A 22,542-nucleotide genomic window follows, 5' to 3' on the forward strand; every position below is an offset into this window, starting at 1 on the left:
GGAAGGATAGGGGGTGAAGACCAACACACACCAACTTAAAGGGAAACAGAACACCCAGAACAAGGCATCGTAATCTACACGGTAAAGTTGGAAGCCCACAGAATCCAGGGCAAGTCACTGATGTGGATAGGAAATGAGTTGAGGTGGCAGCAAACAGGGAGCTGCCAGAATGAGTAAGTGCTCAAATTGGCAGGACGTGTCCCGCAGCAATCAGTTATCAACCATATTGAGTCTTTCAAGGACTATCCCATGATGTGTGAGAGCTGTAGGTTTCTCTTGCCCTGTGTTTGTGTGTGTCTCTCTCTCAACCCATTGTGTGTTTGTCCCTCTGGCAGATTGACCACGACCCCCGAATGCCAGCCTACATCGCCACCCAAGGTCCCCTCTCGCACACCATCTCGGATTTCTGGCAGGTGAGTGTGTCTCCCACTACAGTGATTGTGTGCAATGTGGCGTAGTGGGGGGAACGGGGTAGTGTGTTAATTGGACCTGTCTGTTCTGTCTTCTGTGATGCACTCAGTTCCAGAGGCCTAACATGAGCAGTGGGCACGGTAGGAGCTGAAGTGAGTTCTCTGTCTGCAACCATCCCACACAACCAACTTTTTTATCCAGGGTTCTATAAGTCTCATTTGATTTCTGTTGCCTGACATCTTTCAGTGTGGTGCTGTTTGATTCATTTGCTTAAATAGGATCTTTGTTTGGTGATGAGTTAGGAGGCTCAGCTTTATACTTTGCATCTCAGTCAATAAGTGCTCAGGAGCATGTATAAAGGTTGACTCCATTCCTATCCTTCAACACCTAAATCCTATAAGGTCCATTTAACTTTGACTCAGTGATTGTGAGAGTAATTGTATGAGTTGTTGGTGAGACCATACCTGAAGTACTGTGAGATGTTTTGGTCCTGTATTTAATGAAAAATATGATTTTGATGGAGCCAGTTCAGGGAAGGTTCACTAGGATGACTCCTGAGATGGTGGGATTGTCTCATGCGCAAAGGTTAAATAGAGTTGGGAGTCTACTCACAGGAGGTTAGAAGAATGAGAGGTGGTCTCAATGAAACATTCGGGATTTTTAAGGGGCTTGACAGGGTCAATGCTGAGAGGATGTTTCCCCTCATTAGAGAGTCTAGAACCAAAGGGCACAATCTCAGAATAAAGGGATGCCAATTTAAGATTGAGATGAGGAGGAATTTCTTCTCTCAACCCTTGCCCCAGGGAGCTGTGGGGCCAGAGTCCTTGTGTATATTTAAGGCTGAGATAGATTCTTGATCATTTGGAGAATGAAGGGTTACTAGGAAAGGGCAGGAAAGTGGACGTGAGGAATATCAGATCAGCCATGATCCTGTTGAAGAGGGGATCAGGCTCGAGGGGCCGAATGGCCTACTCCTGTTCCTAGTTGTTACGGTCTAATTCCATCACTTTGATGTTACACTGTGTGCCATTACAGATGGTGTGGGAGAATGGCTGCACCGTCATCGTCATGCTCACCCCGTTGTTGGAGGACAGCGTTAAGCTTTGTGACCGCTACTGGCCAGATGAAGGCTCTTCCCTCTACCACATCTACGAGGTAGGCTGATTGGGTGATGACCCTGAACAGGAGGCAGTCCAGGAATCCCTGGGATCAAGGGGTTTGCCTTATGACGGAAATCCGAGTCGGTTCAGTCAGAATGAGAGGCGATCAAATTGAAACACACAGGATTGTGAGGGAGGTTGACCCTGAGAGTACCTTTCCCCGTTATAGAGGAGTCTACAACTCGGGGGCACAGTTTTATAATAAAGACTCTTCCTTCCGATCCAAATGCTGGCAAATGGGACTGGGTCAGGTTGGGATATCCGGTCGGTGTGGATGAGTTGGACTGAAGGAACTGTTTTCTGAAAGACGTGTTAATCTTTGTTCCCACTTCATTGGGACGGCACGCTGGAAATTAAGCCTCACTATTCCTGGTGTCATCACAAATGTTGGAGACTTCAAAATAACTGCTCAAAACTCCTCAATTTCCCTGTCTTTTAGACCCATGTTGACAGGAAGTATGCACCATATTTCAGGTCTTAGTATAAAAGAGCACTCATTGCAAATAAATAAACTGTAGCTGTAGGTAGACAAGTAGGAGCCACCAGCCAATGACTCTGCTAAATAAAACATTAATCTCCTTATAAACTCCCCTTACACAAACATGCAGAACAGACATAGGAGGGAGAAAAAAATCTGGGTTTTATGAACAGAGGAAAAAAACTGGGAAGACAGTTCAGTGATTCTTGTCCAGGGTGTTGCTGAGATGGTCTCTCTGCTTCTCGCCTACATTTTCCAGATGCTTCCGCTAGTTCACAAGAGGCATTGGGTGGTTGGTTCCCTTCTAAAAGACTGACTAAAAGTCACAGCTTTCAACAACTGCAGAAGGAATGAGCAGCTTGTGTTCTTCAGGCTTAAGGTGACTTTTACTGCAGAGAACAGAGAGCCCCGGGAGAAAGTGAGGTCTGCAGATGCTGGAGATCAGAGTCGAGAGTGTGGTGCTGGAAAAGCACATCAGGTCAGGCAGCATCTGAGGAGCAGGAGAGTCGATGTTTCAAGCATAAGGTCTTCATCAGGAAGAGCTTTTACTCAAAACATTGACTTCTCCTTGGATGCTGCCTGACCAGATGTGCTTTTCCAGTGCCGCAGTAATAGAGAGCCCCTGACCTGGTGGAGATCTGATCATTCTCTGCATCTTTTCTCCCTGTCCCAAACTGTTCACCCGCCTGAGAACCAATCCCGTAATTGTTGTCAGGCAGAAGATCTTTGTCAGTGGTCCACAAAATCAGCTACTATTTGCCAACCATTTGTAGCATTTAGCTCCAGCTGTTTAGTTCCATTTGTACACAACTCCTTGGCTCCAGTTCATCTGCAACCACTGTTGTAACAGGCAGCTGTGCAGACAGTGCTCATAGCGAATAGCAAACTGCTTGCTTTCACTCTGTGCAGCAATCCTTCTAATCCCTGGTTTAAAAACAATTCTCATTTTCAGACCAGAGTTTAAAAAACACAAAAATAAAAAGACACAGCCTTTACATTTTGAATTATTGTCTGCTGAGGGTAGTAGAGTCACTGGACGAGACACAATGACTATCTAACACAGTCACACAGACTTTTCATCTTCAATGTTATAATGGACAGGAGGGGTCACATCAAATGAGTTGTAATCTTATAAAATGCTGGAATCGGTTAAATGGGCAGAATGGCTGTACTTCTCCCCAGAGTCTTAGCCCAATGTTCATTTTTCCACCGATATCCTTAAAAACAGAGGGAGCCCGGTATGTATCCTGTTGCTGTTTGTGGGATCTTGCTGTGTACCAGTTGTGTTTCCTGCATTGCAGCAGTGAATACACTTGGAAAAGCATGTCACTGGGTTAAAGCTGTGGAGGGTCTTTGTAAGATCATGAGAGCCGCTTGGAGAATCCGCCGAGGCACTGGGGGGAGTCCGGCTGCGCGTTCATTGTTTCCCGACGCGGGAGTTTACAGTGAAGGGAATTGCCAGTTTGATGTGCGCTCATCGCCCTTTCCCGCTGCTTCCGCAGGTCAACCTGGTCTCTGAGCACATCTGGTGTGAAGATTTCCTGGTCCGTAGCTTCTATCTGAAAAACCTGCAATCCCAGGAGACCCGGACTCTGACCCAGTTTCACTTCCTGAGCTGGCCAGCAGAGGGCATCCCGTCCTCCACTCGACCACTGTTGGACTTCCGAAGGTAGGGGGGTGGAAATGGGAGTTGGTGTGACTCAGTCGGGTGCAATGTTTCTGAATGAGGCAGAGAGGCCCCAGCGGGGTATTTACTGCCCATCCCTAAAAGCCCCGTGAGTTGAGAGGTTCGCTAGGCTGGAGTCACATGTAGGCCAGACCAGGAAAGGATGGCAGATTTCCTTCCCTGAAGGACATTAGTGAGCCAGATAGATCTTTATGTAAAGACAGCTGAATGGTCACTGTTTCTGAGGCTAACGTTCCATTCCAGAATAATTGAAATAACTAGGAACGGATTCATTGCCATGATGGGATTTGATCCTATAGGGGAGTAAGTAGTTCAGACCTTCCAAGGATATGGGATAGGCCAGTTAGGGCTGCGATGAGGAGCAACACCTTCACCCAGAGAGTGGCAGAATTCACTGGACAGAAAGCGGTTGAGACCAGAATATTGAGTGTTTTCAGGAAGGAGTTAGATAAAGTTGTTAGGGCTAAAAGGATCAAAGGGTTAATGGAGAAACTGGGAACAGGGAACTGAGTTGGATGATCAGCCGTAGAACATAGACCATAGAACATTACAGCGCAGTACAGGCCCTTCGGCCCTCGATGTTACGCCGACCTGTGGAACCAATCTGAAGTCCATCTAACCTACACTATTCCATTTTCATCCATATGTCTATCCAATGACCATTTAAATGCCCTTAAAGTTGGTGAGTCCACTACTGTTACAGACAATGCGTTCCATACTCTTACTACTCTGAGTAAAGAAACTACCTCTGACATCTATCCTATATCTATCATCCCACAATTTAAAGCTATGTCCCCTTGTGCTAGCCATCACCATCTGAGGAAAAAGGCTCTCCCTTTCCACCCTATCTAACCCTCTGATTATCTTGTATGTCTCAATAAGTCACCTCTCAACCTTCTTCTCTCTAATGAAAGCAGCCTCAGTTCCCTCAGCCTTTCCTCATAAGACCTTCCCTCCTTACCAGGCAATATCCTAGTAAATTTTCTCTGAACCCTTTCCAAAGCTTCCACATCCTTCCTATAATGCAGTGACCAGAACTGTACGCAATACTCCAAGTGCAGCCACACCAGAGTTTTGTACAGCTGCAGTATGACCTCGTGGCTCCGAAACTCAATCCCTCAACCAATTAAAGCTAACACACCGTATACCTTCTTAACAACCCTATCAACCTGGGTGGCAACTTTCAGGGATCTGTGCACATGGGCACCGAGATCTCTCTGCTCATCTACACCACCAAGAATCTTACCATTAGCCCAGTACTCTGCATTCCTGTTACTCCTTCCAAAGTGTATCAACCCACACTTTTCCGCATTAAACTCCATTTGCCATCTCTCAGCCCAGCTCTATTGTTTGTCTATGTCTCTCTATAACCTAAAACATCTTTTGTCACTTTCCACTACTCTACCGACCTTAGTATTATCTGCAAATTTACTAACCCATCCTTCTATGACTTCATCCAGGTCATTTATAAAAATGACAAACAATAGTGAACCCAAACAAACCCTTGGGGTACACCACTAACTGAACTCCAGGATGAATATTTCCCATTAACCACCACCCGCTGTGTTCTTCCAGCTAGCCAATTTCTGATCCAAACCACGAAATCATCCTCCATCCCATGCCTCCGTATTTTGTGCAATTGCCCACGACGGGGAACCTCATCAAACACCTTACTGAAATCCATATGCACCACATCAACTGCTTTACCCTCATCCACCTGTTTGGTCACCTTCTCAAAGAACTCAGTCAGCTTTGTGAGGCATGACCTACCCTTCACAAAACCATGTTGACTATCCCAAATCAACTTATTCCTTTCTAAGTTGATTATGCCATGATCGTATTGCATGGTGGAGCAGGATCGAAGGGCCAAATGGCCCACTCCTGCACCAATTTTCTATGCTCCTGTGCTTCAGTGTTTTGAGCTTGCTCCACCATTTAGCATGGTAAAGGTCGATTGAGTACTTCAATGCAATGTATCAAAGCTGCAAATGTGTTGCTGGTCAAAGCACAGCAGGCCAGGCAGCATCTCAGGAATAGAGAATTCGACGTTTCGAGCATAAGCCCTTCATCAGGAAAGCCCTTCATCAGCCCTTCCTGATGAAGGGCTTATGCTCGAAACGTCGAATTCTCTATTCCTGAGATGCTGCCTGGCCTGCTGTGCTTTGACCAGCAACACATTTGCAGCTGTGATCTCCAGCATCTGCAGACCTCATTTTTTACTGCAATGTATCAAACCCTTCCACAGTTTCCAGGGTCTTTGAATTACTCACCCAGTAACCTTGCCCCTTTATCACCATCTCTCCATATCAAAGCCGTGTTCAGCAATACAAGTGACGTTTATTCCGAGCTCTGTTCCCACACAAGTAGGAGAGTTCATAGCCTGATCAGACTCTGGACATCACATGGGACCCAGTTGCCGCCTTAATGCTAGATCAGATTGGAGGTCAGTAACCATCTGCATTCTCCAACTGAATACATTTTTAGACCTTTCACATTACAATATTTTCATGCAATGCTGATGTAATTGTTCACCACATCCCCTTAACTTATACATCCAACTCAGTAAACTCTTGATCAATGATGGACAACTCAATGGACAGCCCTAGATCCTCCCATAATCTCATGATGTTGACCAGGCACCATTATTATCTGTCTTTAGGATCTTACAATGTTTCTGTCAGTTATAATCCATTTGCCAGCTGTTTCATATTATTTCCCAGTAAACAAAATACTTGTTTGGACTAAGAACACTTCCAAATCCTCCATTAACTATAGTAGGTAAGATAAGGAAGGATATTAATTTCTACCAATTGTAATAAAGTCTTCAAAGTCAACTCTAACATAAAGTTACAACATTTCAGTGACACATTGACAGACTGGGACAACCCTTCTCTTACTTTCGCCTGAGAGATCAAACTGTCCTTCTGACTGACAGCTACAGTTTACAATATCTCCTGCTAGTCAGTTGCACAGTGGGTCAGCGGTTAGCACTGCTGTCTCACAGCACCAGGGACCTGGGTTTGATTCCAACCCCGTGCACATTCTCCCCGTGTCTGCGTGGGTTTCCTCCCACAATCGAAAGATGTGCAGGTTAGGTGAATTGACCATGCTAAATTTCCCGTAGTGTTCAGGGATGGGTAGTTAGGTGCATTAGTCAGGGGTAAATATAGGATAATAGGGTAGGGAAATGGATCTGAGTGGGTTACTGTATGGAAGATCAGTGTGGACTTGTTGGGCCGAAGGGCCTGTTTCCACACTGTTGGGATTCTATGATTTGCATGTTGTAAGTGAATTTTAAACCAGAATTTAATTTTTAAATAAATCTTTATTGTTTCTAGTCTAAACACTTGCCATTTTCTTAATAAAAAAGCAACTGCATGAATTCCACTGACAAGAGTGAACCTCAATCACTTTACCCATAATCCTGCATTTCCCATGGCTAGCCTGCACATCCCGGAAACCCTGGGCAATTTAGCCCAGTCAATCCCTCAATAACTTCGGAAGGCAGTTTCCACCTCAAAAGGACAGTAGTGAGCCAACTGAGATTTTCCCAACAGTCGGCAATGTTTTCATGGTCACCATTAGCCTTTCCAAATCCAGATTCCACTGTCAGCCACGGTGGGATTTGAACCTGGGACCCTGCATCATTATCTGACACTCTCCGGAGCCAAGGAATCTCCAGTTGCTCTGGGGAAGGTGGCGGTGAGCTGCCTTTGAGAACTGCTGCAGATCTCAGAGAGTAGAACCCGCCTCCCCACCAACTCTGCCGTTAAGGAGGATTCGGACCCAGCAATAGGTGAAGGAACTTTATGTGGAGCATTTGTTGATTTCATTTTGTAAAGATTGAGCTTAAACATTTGCACTAAAGCGCTCAGTAATCCAGAATCCTATTCCTGGAATCCAAGTCTTAAAATTCACAGTCACTTTCCTGTTCCAATCATCATCCCAGTTCCCATGAATGGTCAGAAGCCTTTGTTTAAGGAGTTAAAAATCACACAACACCAGGTTATAGTCTCAACAGGTTTATTTGGAATCACGAGCTTTCGAAGCGCTGTTTCTTCATCCAGTAAGAACTTTCAAAATTCCATGAAATATGGATAAGACTTGTGCAATCTCCCTTTGTAACTCTGTTGGAGTGGAGATGTTGTAAATTAACACAGTGAAGATCTTTAAACATGGATAAGAAGACACTCCTAATACACAGAAACAAAACTAATGCTATCTCCCCATGGCCTGGTCAGTTGGTTTGGACATTTCCCCGTGTCTGTTTCCTCCAGGTGCTCCGGTATCCTCCCACAATCCAAAGATGTGCAGGACAGGGTGGATTAACCATAGGTAATGCAGGATAACAGGGGTGGGGTGGGGTGGGTGGGGGTGGGATGCCCTTCGGAGGGTCAATGTGGACTCCATGGGCTGAATGGCCTGCTTCCACACTATAGGGATTGTGTGCGTGTGCATGTGTGTCTGATCGCTGCTCCCTCTGCTCTCTCAGTGAGTATGAATTGGGTCCAGGAGCTAAGATGTCAGTGTGTTAATAGCCAGTTGCCTATCTCACAGGCTACTGTTGCCTCACTCACTAACCTGTGCTTCCTCCCTCTTTAACCAGCATTTTATTAACCTTGCGATGGTTGCCTCTGTGACACTCCCCTTCTGATGGCTCCCAGTGTCATTTTTGTGATTTGCAGCTAGTAATCTCAAGGTCCAGTTGCATAGTCACAAAAGTGATCATTGGCAGCTGTGCCTGCTTCAAAGAATATGGAGGGAAGTGCTGTCCTCTCACTGCCCGTGCATCTTTCTGTGTCTCCTCACTCACTGACCTCGGTTGTGTTGTCGTTCTGAGAGCATGATGCTGTTTATCTCACTGTAGGCATTGTGTTGTTTGGATGAGGTTTCAAGCTCCCCTCTCAGTCTGAGTTCCCGGTATAGGATCAGTTACACCCCCTCTTAGTCTGAGTTCCCAGTAAAGGATCAGTTACACCCCCTCTCAGTCTGAGTTCCCAGTATAGGATCAGTTACACCCCCTCTTAGTCTGAGTTCCCAGTAAAGGATCAGTTACACACCCTCTCAGTCTGAGTTCCCAGTAAAGGATCAGTTACACCCCCTCTCAGTCTGAGTTCCCAGTATAGGATCAGTTACACCCCCTCTTAGTCTGAGTTCCCAGTAAAGGATCAGTTACACCCCCTCTCAGTCTGAGTTCCCAGTAAAGGATCAGTTACACCCCCTCTCAGTCTGAGTTCCCAGTATAGGATCAGTTACACCCCCTCTCAGTCTGAGTTCCCAGTATAGGATCAGTTACACCCCCTCTCAGTCTGAGTTCCCAGTAAAGGATCAGTTACACCCCCTCTCAGTCTGAGTTCCCAGTATAGGATCAGTTACACCCCCTCTCAGTCTGAGTTCCCAGTATAGGATCAGTTACACTCCCTCTCAGTCTGAGTTCCCAGTATAGGATCAGTTACACCCCCTCTCAGTCTGAGTTCCCAGTATAGGATCAGTTACACCCCCTCTCAGTCTGAGTTCCCAGTATAGGATCAGTTACACCCCCTCTCAGTCTGAGTTCCCAGTATAGGATCAGTTACACCCCCTCTCAGTCTGAGTTCCCAGTAAAGGATCAGTTACACTCCCTCTCAGTCTGAGTTCCCAGTAAAGGATCAGTTACACCCCCTCTCAGTCTGAGTTCCCAGTATAGGATCAGTTACACCCCCTCTCAGTCTGAGTTCCCAGTATAGGATCAGTTACACCCCCTCTCAGTCTGAGTTCCCAGTAAAGGATCAGTTACACCCCCTCTCAGTCTGAGTTCCCAGTATAGGATCAGTTACACCCCCTCTCAGTCTGAGTTCCCAGTATAGGATCAGTTACACCCCCTCTCAGTCTGAGTTCCCAGTATAGGATCAGTTACACCCCCTCTCAGTCTGAGTTCCCAGTAAAGGATCAGTTACACTCCCTCTCAGTCTGAGTTCCCAGTAAAGGATCAGTTACACCCCCTCTCAGTCTGAGTTCCCAGTATAGGATCAGTTACACCCCCTCTCAGTCTGAGTTCCCAGTATAGGATCAGTTACACTCCCTCTCAGTCTGAGTTCCCAGTATAGGATCAGTTACACCCCCTCTCAGTCTGAGTTCCCAGTATAGGATCAGTTACACCCCCTCTCAGTCTGAGTTCCCAGTAAAGGATCAGTTACACCCCCTCTCAGTCTGAGTTCCCAGTATAGGATCAGTTACACCCCCTCTCAGTCTGAGTTCCCAGCATAGGATCAGTTACACCCCCTCTCAGTCTGAGTTCCCAGTATAGGATCAGTTACACCCCCTCTCAGTCTGAGTTCCAGGTATAGGATCAGTTACACCCCCTCTCAGTCTGAGTTCCCAGTATATGATCAGTTACACCCCCTCTCAGTCTGAGTTCCAGGTATAGGATCAGTTACACCCCCTCTCAGTCTGAGCTCCCAGTATAGGATCAGTTACACCCCCTCTCAGTCTGAGTTCCCAGTAAAGGATCAGTTACACCCCCTCTCAGTCTGAGTTCCCAGTAAAGGATCAGTTACACCCCCTCTCAGTCTGAACTCCCAGTATAGGATCAGTTACACCCCCTCTCAGTCTGAGTTCCAGGTATAGGATCAGTTACACCCCCTCTCAGTCTGAGTTCCCAGTATATGATCAGTTACACCCCCTCTCAGTCTGAGTTCCAGGTATAGGATCAGTTACACCCCCTCTCAGTCTGAGCTCCCAGTATAGGATCAGTTACACCCCCTCTCAGTCTGAGTTCCCAGTAAAGGATCAGTTACACCCCCTCTCAGTCTGAGTTCCCAGTAAAGGATCAGTTACACCCCCTCTCAGTCTGAACTCCCAGTATAGGATCAGTTACACCCCCTCTCAGTCTGAGTTCCCAGTAAAGGATCAGTTACACCCCCTCTCAGTCTGAGTTCCCAGTAAAGGATCAGTTACACCCCTTCTCAGTCTGAACTCCCAGTATAGGATCAGTTACACCCCCTCTCAGTCTGAGTTCCCAGTATAGGATCAGTTACACCCCCTCTCAGTCTGAGTTCCCAGTATAGGATCAGTTACACCCCCTGTCAGTCTGAGTTCCCAGTATAGGATCAGTTACACCCCCTCTCAGTCTGAGTTCCCAGTAAAGGATCAGTTACACCCCCTCTCAGTCTGAGTTCCCAGTATAGGATCAGTTACACCCCCTCTCAGTCTGAGTTCCCAGTATAGGATCAGTTACACCCCCTCTCAGTCTGAGTTCCCAGTATAGGATCAGTTACACCCCCTCTCAGCCTGAGTTCCCAGTATAGGATCAGTTACACCCCCTCTCAGTCTGAGTTCCCAGTATAGGATCAGTTACACCCCCTCTCAGTCTGAGTTCCCAGTATAGGATCAGTTACACCCCCTCTCAGCCTGAGTTCCCAGTATAGGATCAGTTACACCCCCTCTCAGTCTGAGTTCCCAGTATAGGATCAGTTACACCCCCTCTCAGTCTGAGTTCCCAGTATAGGATCAGTTACACCCCCTCTCAGCCTGAGTTCCCAGTATAGGATCAGTTACACCCCCTCTCAGTCTGAGTTCCCAGTATAGGATCAGTTACACCCCCTCTCAGTCTGAGTTCCCAGTATAGGATCAGTTACACCCCCTCTCAGTCTGAGTTCCCAGTATAGGATCAGTTACACCCCCTCTCAGCCTGAGTTCCCAGTATAGGATCAGTTACACCCCCTCTCAGTCTGAGTTCCCAGTATAGGATCAGTTACACCCCCTCTCAGTCTGAGTTCCCAGTATAGGATCAGTTACACCCCCTCTCAGTCTGAGTTCCCAGTATAGGATCAGTTACACCCCCTCTCAGTCTGAGTTCCCAGTATAGGATCAGTTACACCCCCTCTCAGTCTGAGTTCCCAGTATAGGATCAGTTACACCCCCTCTCAGTCTGAGTTCCCAGTATAGGATCAGTTACACCCCCTGTCAGTCTGAGTTCCCAGTATAGGATCAGTTACACCCCCTCTCAGTCTGAGTTCCCAGTAAAGGATCAGTTACACCCCCTCTCAGTCTGAGTTCCCAGTATAGGATCAGTTACACCCCCTCTCAGTCTGAGTTCCCAGTATAGGATCAGTTACACCCCCTCTCAGTCTGAGTTCCCAGTATAGGATCAGTTACACCCCCTCTCAGTCTGAGTTCCCAGTATAGGATCAGTTACACCCCCTCTCAGTCTGAGTTCCCAGTATAGGATCAGTTACACCCCCTCTCAGCCTGAGTTTCCAGTATAGGATCAGTTACACCCCCTCTCAGTCTGAGTTCCCAGTATAGGATCAGTTACACCCCCTCTCAGTCTGAGTTCCCAGTATAGGATCAGTTACACCCCCTGTCAGTCTGAGTTCCCAGTATAGGATCAGTTACACCCCCTCTCAGTCTGAGTTCCCAGTAAAGGATCAGTTACACCCCCTCTCAGTCTGAGTTCCCAGTATAGGATCAGTTACACCCCCTCTCAGTCTGAACTCCCAGTATAGGATCAGTTACACCCCCTCTCAGCCTGAGTTCCCAGTATAGGATCAGTTACACCCCCTCTCAGTCTGAGTTCCCAGTATAGGATCAGTTACACCCCCTCTCAGTCTGAGTTCCCAGTATAGGATCAGTTACACCCCCTCTCAGTCTGAGTTCCCAGTATAGGATCAGTTACACCCCCTCTCAGTCTGAGTTCCCAGTATAGGATCAGTTACACCCCCTCTCAGCCTGAGTTCCCAGTATAGGATCAGTTACACCCCCTCTCAGTCTGAGTTCCCAGTATAGGATCAGTTACACCCCCTCTCAGTCTGAGTTCCCAGTATAGGATCAGTTACACCCCCTCTCAGCCTGAGTTCCCAGTATAGGATCAGTTACACCCCCTCTCAGTCTGAGTTCCCAGTATAGGATCAGTTACACCCCCTCTCAGCCTGAGTTCCCAGTAAAGGATCCCCGGGTTAGTATTGGGAAGGTCAGTGGGGGTGGTGAGGAAATTCTCCACAATATCCTGGATCAAAATGGTTCCCTCGATCCACATCCTGGCAGCAGGTGATCTGATCGCCACCACCTGGTTGCTTTGTCGGAGCGTCCTGCTGTCTTTCTGACATTACAGTAGAGATTATTTCCCTATAAAGTTAATGAGACTGTTATTTATCACCAGTCTCTGGGGATCAGTCAGATCAGCTGTCTGGGTGGCTGGTTTATGATGGATAGTGTTGTTCATGTTCTGGGTTCAAATCCTGCACCAGCTGCGGTTACCATGAACGAATCTCCTTCTCAACCTCTCCCGTTGCCTGAGGCATGCTGACGCTCAGGTTAAACCACCACCATTGTGTGTGTGTGTGTCTCTCTCTTTAGAGAGAGATTATCCCCATGGTGACTTTCCCTTTACCTGTATTTGCCCCTGAGGAGGTAGTGGAGATCCACTTAGCATTGGTTCAGAGCAATCGAGTATCTGCTTAGAGCACTTCAGAGAGCCATCAGGAGTCAAACGCAGTGATGTAGGACTGGAGTCACGTACAAGCCCAGAGCAGGTTAAAATCAGGAAACAGGCATCAATGAACCACTTGGTCTTATAACAATCCACCCCAAGTTTTACGGTCACTTCTTGGTATTGTAATTTCTTTTCGATTATAGAAGAAGCGAGGTCAAGCTGCTGTGCTGCTGAGGCAGGATTTGAACTTATGTTCTGAGGAAGGGTCTTTGGTACCATTAACTCTCATCTTTCTCCACAGATGCTGCCAGACCTGCCGAGCTTTTCCAGCAATTTCTGTTTGTGTTTCTGAACTTGTGTTCTCTGGTTTATTGGTTTGTTAACAACATCAGTACTGTCTGCACCTCCTCACAACAGTAATCTTTCTAGACCACAGATGGAGGCCATTTGGCCAATCATGTCTATGTCACCCCTTTGAAAGAGCTATCCAGTTAGTTCCCCCCTCCTCTCTCTCTGTCTTTTCCCACAAGCCCTGTAAGTTTCACCTTTTCAAATGTACACATTTATGTATGTCTCCACATTTTCTGAAAGTCTCTGTTGAATCTTTGACCACACTTCCAGACAGGACGCTCCTCGGGAGCAAGAGTAGGCCATTTGGCCCATCAAGCCTTCTCAGCCATTCAACCTGATCTTCCATCTCCAAACCATTTTGCCACGTTCTCTTGCTGTCTTTGGTAGCCAGCAGTCTATCAATGAATGAATTCCCAGAAATGGATTCACCATCTTCAGTGTGAAGAGATTCCTCCTCCTCTGAGCCGTAAATGGCTTGCCCCTTATTCTTAGACCGTGTCCCTGCATCTAGACTTGCCTCCCCTGCCCTTCTGTCCCCAGAGAGGGGGCAACGTACTCCCTGCATCCACCCTGTCGGACCCTGTAAAAATGGTGTGTGATTCTGTAAGCTCATCTATCGCTTTTGTGAACTCTAGAGAATGCAGGCGCAGTTTCCTCTTTTTGAAACCTCCCCCAGCCCCACGGGAAACATCCTTTCCACATTCCCGATCACAACCATCTGCTGAACAGAGAAAAGCAAATCTCTTCATTGACCGCGCTCCCCCCCCCAACGATTTTGTTTTGCCAGTGAGCTAAAATCCTCTGGTTTCTGACCCTCCCACCTCTGGATAGTTTCTCCTGGTTTATCAACATCTAGCATTACCCTGAAACATCTCAGCTCAAACCGCTCCGCATTGGAGTTGTTGGAATTTGCTCTTTGAGGTGCACCTGCGTTCGGAGCACCCTGGCTCTCAGTGTGGGCACGAGATAGAGACACAACAACCTCCTCGGATCAGCTCCTGAAGTGAAGGAGGGTTGACCAGCCGAGAAACGAGTTCCCGCAGCATGTGACAGTGGGAGGAATTCGGGGAGATGCTTGGAAGGGGAGGTGGGTGGGGTTCAGGGTTTGGGTGAGGGAAGAGGTGTGTGTGGAACATAAATACCAGCACAGCGCAGTTGGGCCGATTGGCCTGTTCCTGTGCCCTCAATACTCTGTCATGGTTTTCTTTTTGTTCTGCAGGAAGGTGAACAAGTGTTATAGAGGTCGCTCTTGCCCTATAATCGTTCACTGCAGGTAAGGAGCTGTCGGCAAGCTTCCTCCAACTTTGTAAATGAGCACTGGCTACTGCTTCATTAAGAGGAATTCATTAGAAATTGGATAGGAATCTGTGAGATGCACACTCAGAACAATGGCTGCCACGTATGCCAAGAGGGCGGCACGGTGGCACAGTGGTTAGCACTGCTGCCTCACAGCGCCAGAGACCCAGGTTCAATTCCCGCCTCAGGCGACTGACTGTGTGGAGTTTGCATGTTCTCCCTGTGTCTGCGTGGGTTTCCTCCGGGTGCTCCGGTTTCCTCCCACAGTCCAAAGATGTGCGGGCCAGGTGAATTGGCCATGCTAAATTGCCCGTAGTGTTAGGTGAAGGGGTAAATGTAGGGGTATGGGTGGGTTGTGCTTCGGCGGGTCGGTGTGGACTTGTTGGGCCGAAGGGCCTGTTTCCACACTGTAAGTAATCTAAAAAAAGTCTAGCGACTCCATGTCAAATGTGAAATGAATGGCTTGACTCAGTTTTTAAGAGCCTTGGGCCCCTCAGTAACAGTGCAGAGCATGATCCCATTCCCCTCTCATGTGCTTGTTCAGTTTCCCCTTTTGAAAGTTTTTAATTACTCTTTCGTGGGATGTTGGCATCACTATCATATCCAACCCATCCATAACTGCTCTTGAATTAAGTGGTTCTCGCTCATTTCAGGGGACAGTTAAGAGTCAGTCACATCACCATTACTATGGGTGAGCTCCAGTCGCTGCAACTTACTTCAGTTATGTTGTCTTTGACCATGCGTTCAATCTCTTTTTGAACCTGTGCCAACTTTAGAGGGTTAAGTCTATAAGGATGGTGCTTAATTGGAACAACATTTCCTGTATCTATATCACGCATAATTAGATTGGTACTTCCCAGCTTATTCCATGTATCTCCCCATTTGATTTTTTTAAAAATTCATTCACGGGATTAAAGCATCCCTGGCTAGACCAGAATTTATTGCCCATCCCTAATTACCCAAAGGGCAGTTAAATTTCAACCACATTGCTGTGGGTCTGGGGTCATATGTAGGCCAGACCAGGTAAGGATGGCAGTTTCCTTCCCTGAAGGACATTAGTGAACCAGATGAGGTTTCACAACAGTCGATGATGGTTGTCATGGTCACCATTACAGAGAAAAGAGCGTAATCAGATTTATTAGTGGAATTCAAACTTATGTTGCCTGACCTGCTGTGCTTTTCCAGCACTACTCCAATCTTGACTCTGATCTCTAGCATCTGCAGTACACACTTTCGCCATAGTGGGATTCACTCCAAGGCATTAGCCTGGCTCTCTGGGTTATCATTCCTGATGAAGGGCTTATGCTCGAAACGTCGAATTCTCTATTCCTGAGATGCTGCCTAACCTGCTGTGCTTTGACCAGCAACACATTTGCAGCTGTGATCTCCAGCATCTGCAGACCTCATTTTTTACTCTCTGGGTTATCAGTCCAGTGACCCTATCATCTCTCCTGACTGATGCAGCTGTTGCCATGACCATTTCTGACACTACATTCCAGATCCCTTACGACTCAATAAGTTTTTACAAAGGTTCTCCTCACTTCTTTCCCTCCAATTATCTTAAGTTTGTGTCCCTCTGGTTACTTCACCCTCCTCAAAATAGTTTCTCTTTCATTGCACTCTGAAAAAGAATTCTCTGAAATCTCCCTTCTCTCTTCTCTCTAGGAGAAAGTGAGGACTGCAGAAGCTGGCAATCAGTCGAAAAGTGCTGGAAAAGCACAGCCGGTCAGGCAGCATCCGAGGAGCAGGAGAGTCGACGTTTCAGGCATTTGCCCTTCATCAGGAATATGGGGGATGGCCCAAGGGGCTAAGAGATAAAAGGGAGGGGGGTGGGGCTTTGGGGAAGGTGACTGAGAAAGTGATAGGTCGATGAAGGTGAGGGGGTGAAGGTGATAGGTCAGAGAGGAGGGTGGAGCTGACAGGTGGGAAGGAAGATGGACAGGACAGGTCAAAGGGCGGTGGTGAGTTGGAGGGTGAGATCTGGGATGAGGTGGGGGGGGGGTGTGGGGGGAGAAATAATGAAACTGGTGAAATCAACATTAATTCCATGTGGTTGGAGGGTCCCAAGGTGGAAGATGAGGCGTTCTTCCTCCAGGCATAGGGTGGATAGGATTTGATGGTGGAAGAGGCCCAGGACTTGCATGTCCTTGGTGGAGTGGGAGGGGGAGTTGAAGTGGTCAACCACAGGATGGTGGGGTTGATTAGGGCACATGTCCCAGAGATGTTTCCTGAAATATTCCATGAGTTGACATCCTGTCTCCCTGATAGTAGAGGAGACCATATCGAGAGTAACGAACATAGTAGATGAGGTGTTTGGAGATGCAGGAAAATCCCCGTCGGATGTAGAAGGATCCTTTGGGGCCTTGGACAGAGGTGAGGGGGAAAGATGTGGGTGCAAGAGGTGTAAAACGTGCAACCACACCTCCCTTCTCACCTCCATCCAAGGCCCCAAAGGATCCTTCCACAACAACGGCAGAGATTTTCCTGCACCTCCAAACTTCTCATCTACTGTGTCCGTTGCTCTCGGTGTAGTCTCCTGTACATCAGGGAGACAGGATACCAACGCACGGAACATTTCAGAGAACATCTCTGGGACACAAGCACTAAGCAGCCCCACTGCCCCATGGCTGACCACTTCAACTCTCTCTTCCAATCTGCCAAGGACATGCCAAGGACTTGGTCTCCTTTGCCGCCAAATTCTAGCCACTGATGCCTGGAGGAAGAACGCCTCATCTTCCGCCTCAGGACCCTCCAACCACACAGGATCAATGTGGATTTCACCAGTTTCCTCATTTCCCTCCCCCCACTTCACCCCAGATCCAACCCTCCAACTCGACACCACCCTCATGACCCGTCCATCTTCCTTCCCACCTATCCCCTCCACCCTCCTCTCCAACCTATCACCATCGCCCCCACCTTCATCTACTTATCACATTCCCAGTTACCGGCCCCCCATGCCTCAACCCTCTCCCATTTATCTCTCAGTCCCCTTGGGCCCCAGCATTCCTGATGAAGAGCTTATGTTTGATACCTGAACTGTCCTGCTCCTCAGATGCTGCCTGACCTGCTGTGCTTTTCCAGCACAACACTTTTTGACTTCACTAATGAAGGCAATCCAGCTTTTCCTCTCTCCAAATAGCTTATGAGCCGAGTAACATTGTGTTAATATTACTGCACGAGTAATCTCGAGGACTGAAATGAAATGTGTGTGCCTTTAATAATGATGATGAAGATACTGGTTTCACGTGTAAACCCATCTGGTTCACTGAACTCCCTTACTTGGTCTGGACTACATGTGACTCCAGACCCAACGCAATGTAGTTGTCTTTTAACTGCCCTCTGGAATGGGGTAATCCATACAGGAACACAAAGGCAGCTCACCATCATCTTTGGGTGATGGGCACTAAGGGATGGGTTGTGCCCATATCCCAATTATGAATTCTACAAAGCTGCCTATCCCTGAACTCTCCTTTGCAGGATCTGCCATCCTTCCTGACGGGTGGAGCCATTAATTCTCTCACTGTCCTCCCGGTGAGTTATAAATATCTAAATCGTAAACATTAACGGCTTAACGTTTCTGCTTTCTGAACTCCGTGTGGAAGAGGCTCTGTGGTACATTTTCAACTGTAGCTCCACGCAAATTTGTAATTTCTCCTTGAGGGAGCAGTGCCCCGACAATTCCTGGTGAGGGACTGTTTGTTTAAATGAGCAAGGCAGAAATGGGGACTGCAGATGCTGGAAATCAGACTCTAGATTAGAGTGGTGCTGGAAAAGCACAGCAGGTCAGGCAGCATCTGGGGAGCAGTAGGACAAGCAAAAAGTTACACACCTCCCCCTCCATGAACACACAGTCAGATCTCACGGTGCACTGCCTTGGCGCTAACCTGATTGTTTTCATTTTACAGTGATGGGGCTGGAAGAACTGGAACATACATTTTAATCGATATGGTTCTCAACAGAATGTCCAAAGGTAATTCTCGAGTGAGCGTGTGGCACTGCACACCTTTGTTCTGTAAGATAATGGTTATGAAACAGTTAATGCTGAACATAGAACAGAGAACAATACAGTGCTGAACAGGCCATTCAGCCCTCGATGTTGCGCTGACCTGTGAACTATTCTCATCTCATTCCCCCTACACTATCCCATCATCATCCATGTGCTTATCCAAGGATTGTTTAAATCTCCCTAATGTGGCTGAGTTACCTACTGGTAGGTAGGGCATTCCACGCCCTTACCACTCTCTGAGTAAAGAACCTGCCTCTGACATCTGTCTTAAATCTATCACCCCTCAATTTGTAGTTATGCCCCTTGTACAAGCTGACATCATCATCCAAGGAAAAAGACTTTCACTGTCTCCCCTATCTAATTCTCTGATTATCTTGTGTGTCTCTATCAAATCCCCTCTGAGCCTTCTTCTTTCCAATGAGAACAAACCCAAGTCTCTCAGCCTTTCCTCGCAAGACCTTCCCTCCAGACCAGGCAACATCCTGGTAAATCTCCTCCGCACCTTTTCCAATGCTTCCACATCCTTCTCGAAATATGGCGACCAGAACTGTACACAATATTCCAAGTGTGGCCACACTAGTGTTTTGTATAATTGCAGCATGATATTGCGGCTCCGGAACGCAATCCCTCAATCGATAAAACCTAACACACACCATATGCCTTCTTAACAGCACTATCAATCTGGGTGGCAACTTTCAGGGATCTATGTACATGGCCTCTAAGATCCCTCTGCACATCCACACTACCAAGAATCTTTCCATTGACCCAATACTCTGCCTTCCTGTTATTCTTCCCAAAGTGAATCATCTGCATTGAACTCCATTTGCCACCTCTCAGCCCAATTTTGCAGTTTATCCAAGTCCCCCTGCAACCTGTAACATTCTTCCAAACTGCCCACTGACTTTAGTATCATCTGCAAACTTACTAACCCATCCACCTATGCCTGCGTCTAAGTCATTTATAAAAATGACAAACAGCAGTGGTCCCAAAACAGATCCTTGTGGCACACCACTAGTAACTGGACTCCAGGCTGAACATTTTCCATCAACCACCACTCGCTGCCTTCTTACAGAAAGCTAGTTTCTAATCCAAACTGCTAAATCACCTTCTATCCCGTGCTTCTGCATTTTCTCCACCAGCCTACCATGTGGAACCTTATCAAAGGCCTTACTGAAGCTACATTATGCCCCACCCAATCAGATGATTTCACGCGGGAAAGGAACAATTGAGCTCAATGGAGATAGATGTCTCATCCCTACCTCCTGACAATCTTTGCAATGATACTTCACGACTGAATGTTCTCTTGGTCTAATGCTCTAATTCAACTCCCTCTTGTTGTGAAAGAGTAGTACCTCTTCTTGTCCAGACTCAGTGCTGGCTTGCTGCTGCTGATTAGTCAGACCCTTGGATTTAGTGGAGAAAAGAGGATTGAATGTTGTGGTGTAATGGTAATGGGACAGAAAATCTGGGTTCAAGTCCCACTTGCCCCAGGGGATCCATGAGGCACCTTAACCAGAGTAAGGGCTGGAAATGAATTAATCCTGAGGCCATGGTATTGGAAAAGTACTTATGGAAATTATAGGATCATTACGATGCAGAGGGAGCACATTGTATCTGCACCGATTCTGTTACCCAGTGCCAATCCCCTGCATTTTCCCCATGTCCCCGCTCACCATTTCTGTCTAAATTACCATCCCAGTGCCTCTCTTCAAATGCCCATTGGACCTGCCCCCACCTGATTGCAGTCCTTTCCCAGGACTCGAAATGTGATGGGGGTAGATGCATTTACAGAGATAAACGGATAATCTTAAAAAATTGAGGACAGACCGTAAAGGAAGATGGAAGAAGTTTTAAGACTGTAATAAGGTCAGGACATTCCTGCCTGACCAGGTTAATGCTGAAAATGTGTTGCTGGAAAAGCGCAGGCAGCATCCAAGGAGCAGGAGAATCTTCTTCAGGAAGGGCTCGTGTCCACTTTAAGACCGTCTCTGCTTTAAGGAGACCAGGTTAATGAACAAAGAAGGTCAGTGGTACCACTGGAACCCAACCGCCCAATGGATGCAACCCCAAAATTCAACATAAAAACCTCAAAGTTAACAACGGTGAGAAGAACCCACTCAACTGAGGAGGACAATGTCTTCATAAGGAAAGTGAGTTGACCACTTTAAGACCATCTCTGCTTTAAGGAGACCCATGATGTGGGGATTCCGGTGTTGGACTGGGGTGGACAAGGTCAGAGGTCACACCACACCAGGTTATATTCTTTGACTTCACCTGATGAAGGGGCAGTGCTCTGAAAGCTTGTGATTTAAAATAAACCTGTTGGACTGTGACCTCTGACATTACGGAGACCCAGACAGACAGTGAGGAGCTGAAAAAGTGTAAATGGACAAACAGCAGCCCTCAGAAGGGAGAGGACTGCACTTCCAAAGCGATTATAGTTATTTATAAGTTATTTAGACAGCAGAATCAATTTGAGAGCAAATTGATACAGCCAATTTGACTTTGCTGACAAATATTGAGCCGGCGCAGTCTCAGGGTCAACATTTCAATGTCTTATCTTTCAAGAAAAAACTATTATTCCCAGTGATGGAGATAATGCTAAATAAGTAGCAGTCCTGCAGTGACACAACTGAGGATGTGGAAACCTCCAACTCATGAGTGAGACAGCCGTCAGATGAAGATGTTTGACCCTCATCAGAAAGTGGAAGTAAAGAGTTTACACACTTTGACTCCGATGTATCAGTAGATTGAGAGTAGCGATTGCCTTCAGCTGGGACTGAGCTGCCTGCAACTCTGTAGAAAGTAGGGCATTGTCCACAGGTTCAGGACACAATCAACTCTGAGCACTCACCATGTTGCAAGGATGGAAGTAAATATTTCAATGGAGCAGCACCTTCTATGATGCACTCTGAATCACCTTCCCTGAAATATTAACTGTGGACATGTTACTAGACTAGGAACCCGGACTCCTGTCCCAGAAAATGTACAGAGGCTTAGTGCTCCTCCCACAATGACAGATTAAGCAGATTATAGAATCCCTACAGTGTGGAAACAGGCCCTTTGGTCCAATAAGTCCACACCGACCCTCCAAAGAGTAACCCAACCAGACCCATTCCGCCTACCCTATATTTGCCCCTAACCTATACATCCCTGAACACTATGGGCAATTTCCCATGGCCAATTCACCCTAACCTGCACATTTTTGTGACTGTGGGAGGAAACCAGAGCACCCGGAGGGAACCCGCACAGAAACGGGGAGAATGTGCAAACTCCACACAGTCACCCGAGGCATGACTCAAACCCAGGTCCCTAGCGCTGTAACGTAGCAGTGCTGTAACGTAGCAGCGCTGTAATGTAGCAGCGCTGTAACGTAGCAGCGCTGTAACGTAGCAGCGCTGTAATGTAGCAGTGCTAACCACTGAGCCACCATGTCACTCCAGAGCCGATGAATATGGTTTTAAAAATCTGGAAAGAAACACTGGTAAATGTGACTATGAAACTGTTAGCGAGCAGCTCCTTCATTTCACTCTCCTGGTGAAAGCGAGGGTAGAATGTGTTGAGCCTGTTGGGTAGCGACGTACCGTTGCCTGCGATTCTGTTCAACTTCGCCACTTCTCCAATTGGTAGCAACTGCTTCAGGGTCTATAAAACTTTGAAATATATCTCATATTTCAAGAGCCATTTCCTTTAGTATTCTGGGGTATAGGTTAACGGGCCCTGGGGATGTGACAGCTTTTA

The 22,542-nt window shown here is 47.1% G+C and overlaps 1 protein-coding gene across 1 annotated transcript in view; it reads left to right on the plus strand.

The window, feature by feature from the left end:
- The window catches only part of LOC132817315 (receptor-type tyrosine-protein phosphatase-like N), a 281,771-nt gene that overhangs the window by 248,802 nt on the left and 10,427 nt on the right, over positions 1-22,542 (plus strand). The window contains exons 18-22 of the mRNA XM_060827725.1: positions 336-413; positions 1,447-1,566; positions 3,552-3,718; positions 14,719-14,772; positions 18,701-18,765. Coding sequence (XP_060683708.1) covers positions 336-413; positions 1,447-1,566; positions 3,552-3,718; positions 14,719-14,772; positions 18,701-18,765 — 484 coding nt within the window. The remainder of the gene's footprint in view (positions 1-335; positions 414-1,446; positions 1,567-3,551; positions 3,719-14,718; positions 14,773-18,700; positions 18,766-22,542) is intronic.

This window comes from Hemiscyllium ocellatum, chromosome 7 (genome assembly GCF_020745735.1).
Source record: "Hemiscyllium ocellatum isolate sHemOce1 chromosome 7, sHemOce1.pat.X.cur, whole genome shotgun sequence".
Classification (NCBI taxonomy): domain Eukaryota; kingdom Metazoa; phylum Chordata; class Chondrichthyes; order Orectolobiformes; family Hemiscylliidae; genus Hemiscyllium; species Hemiscyllium ocellatum.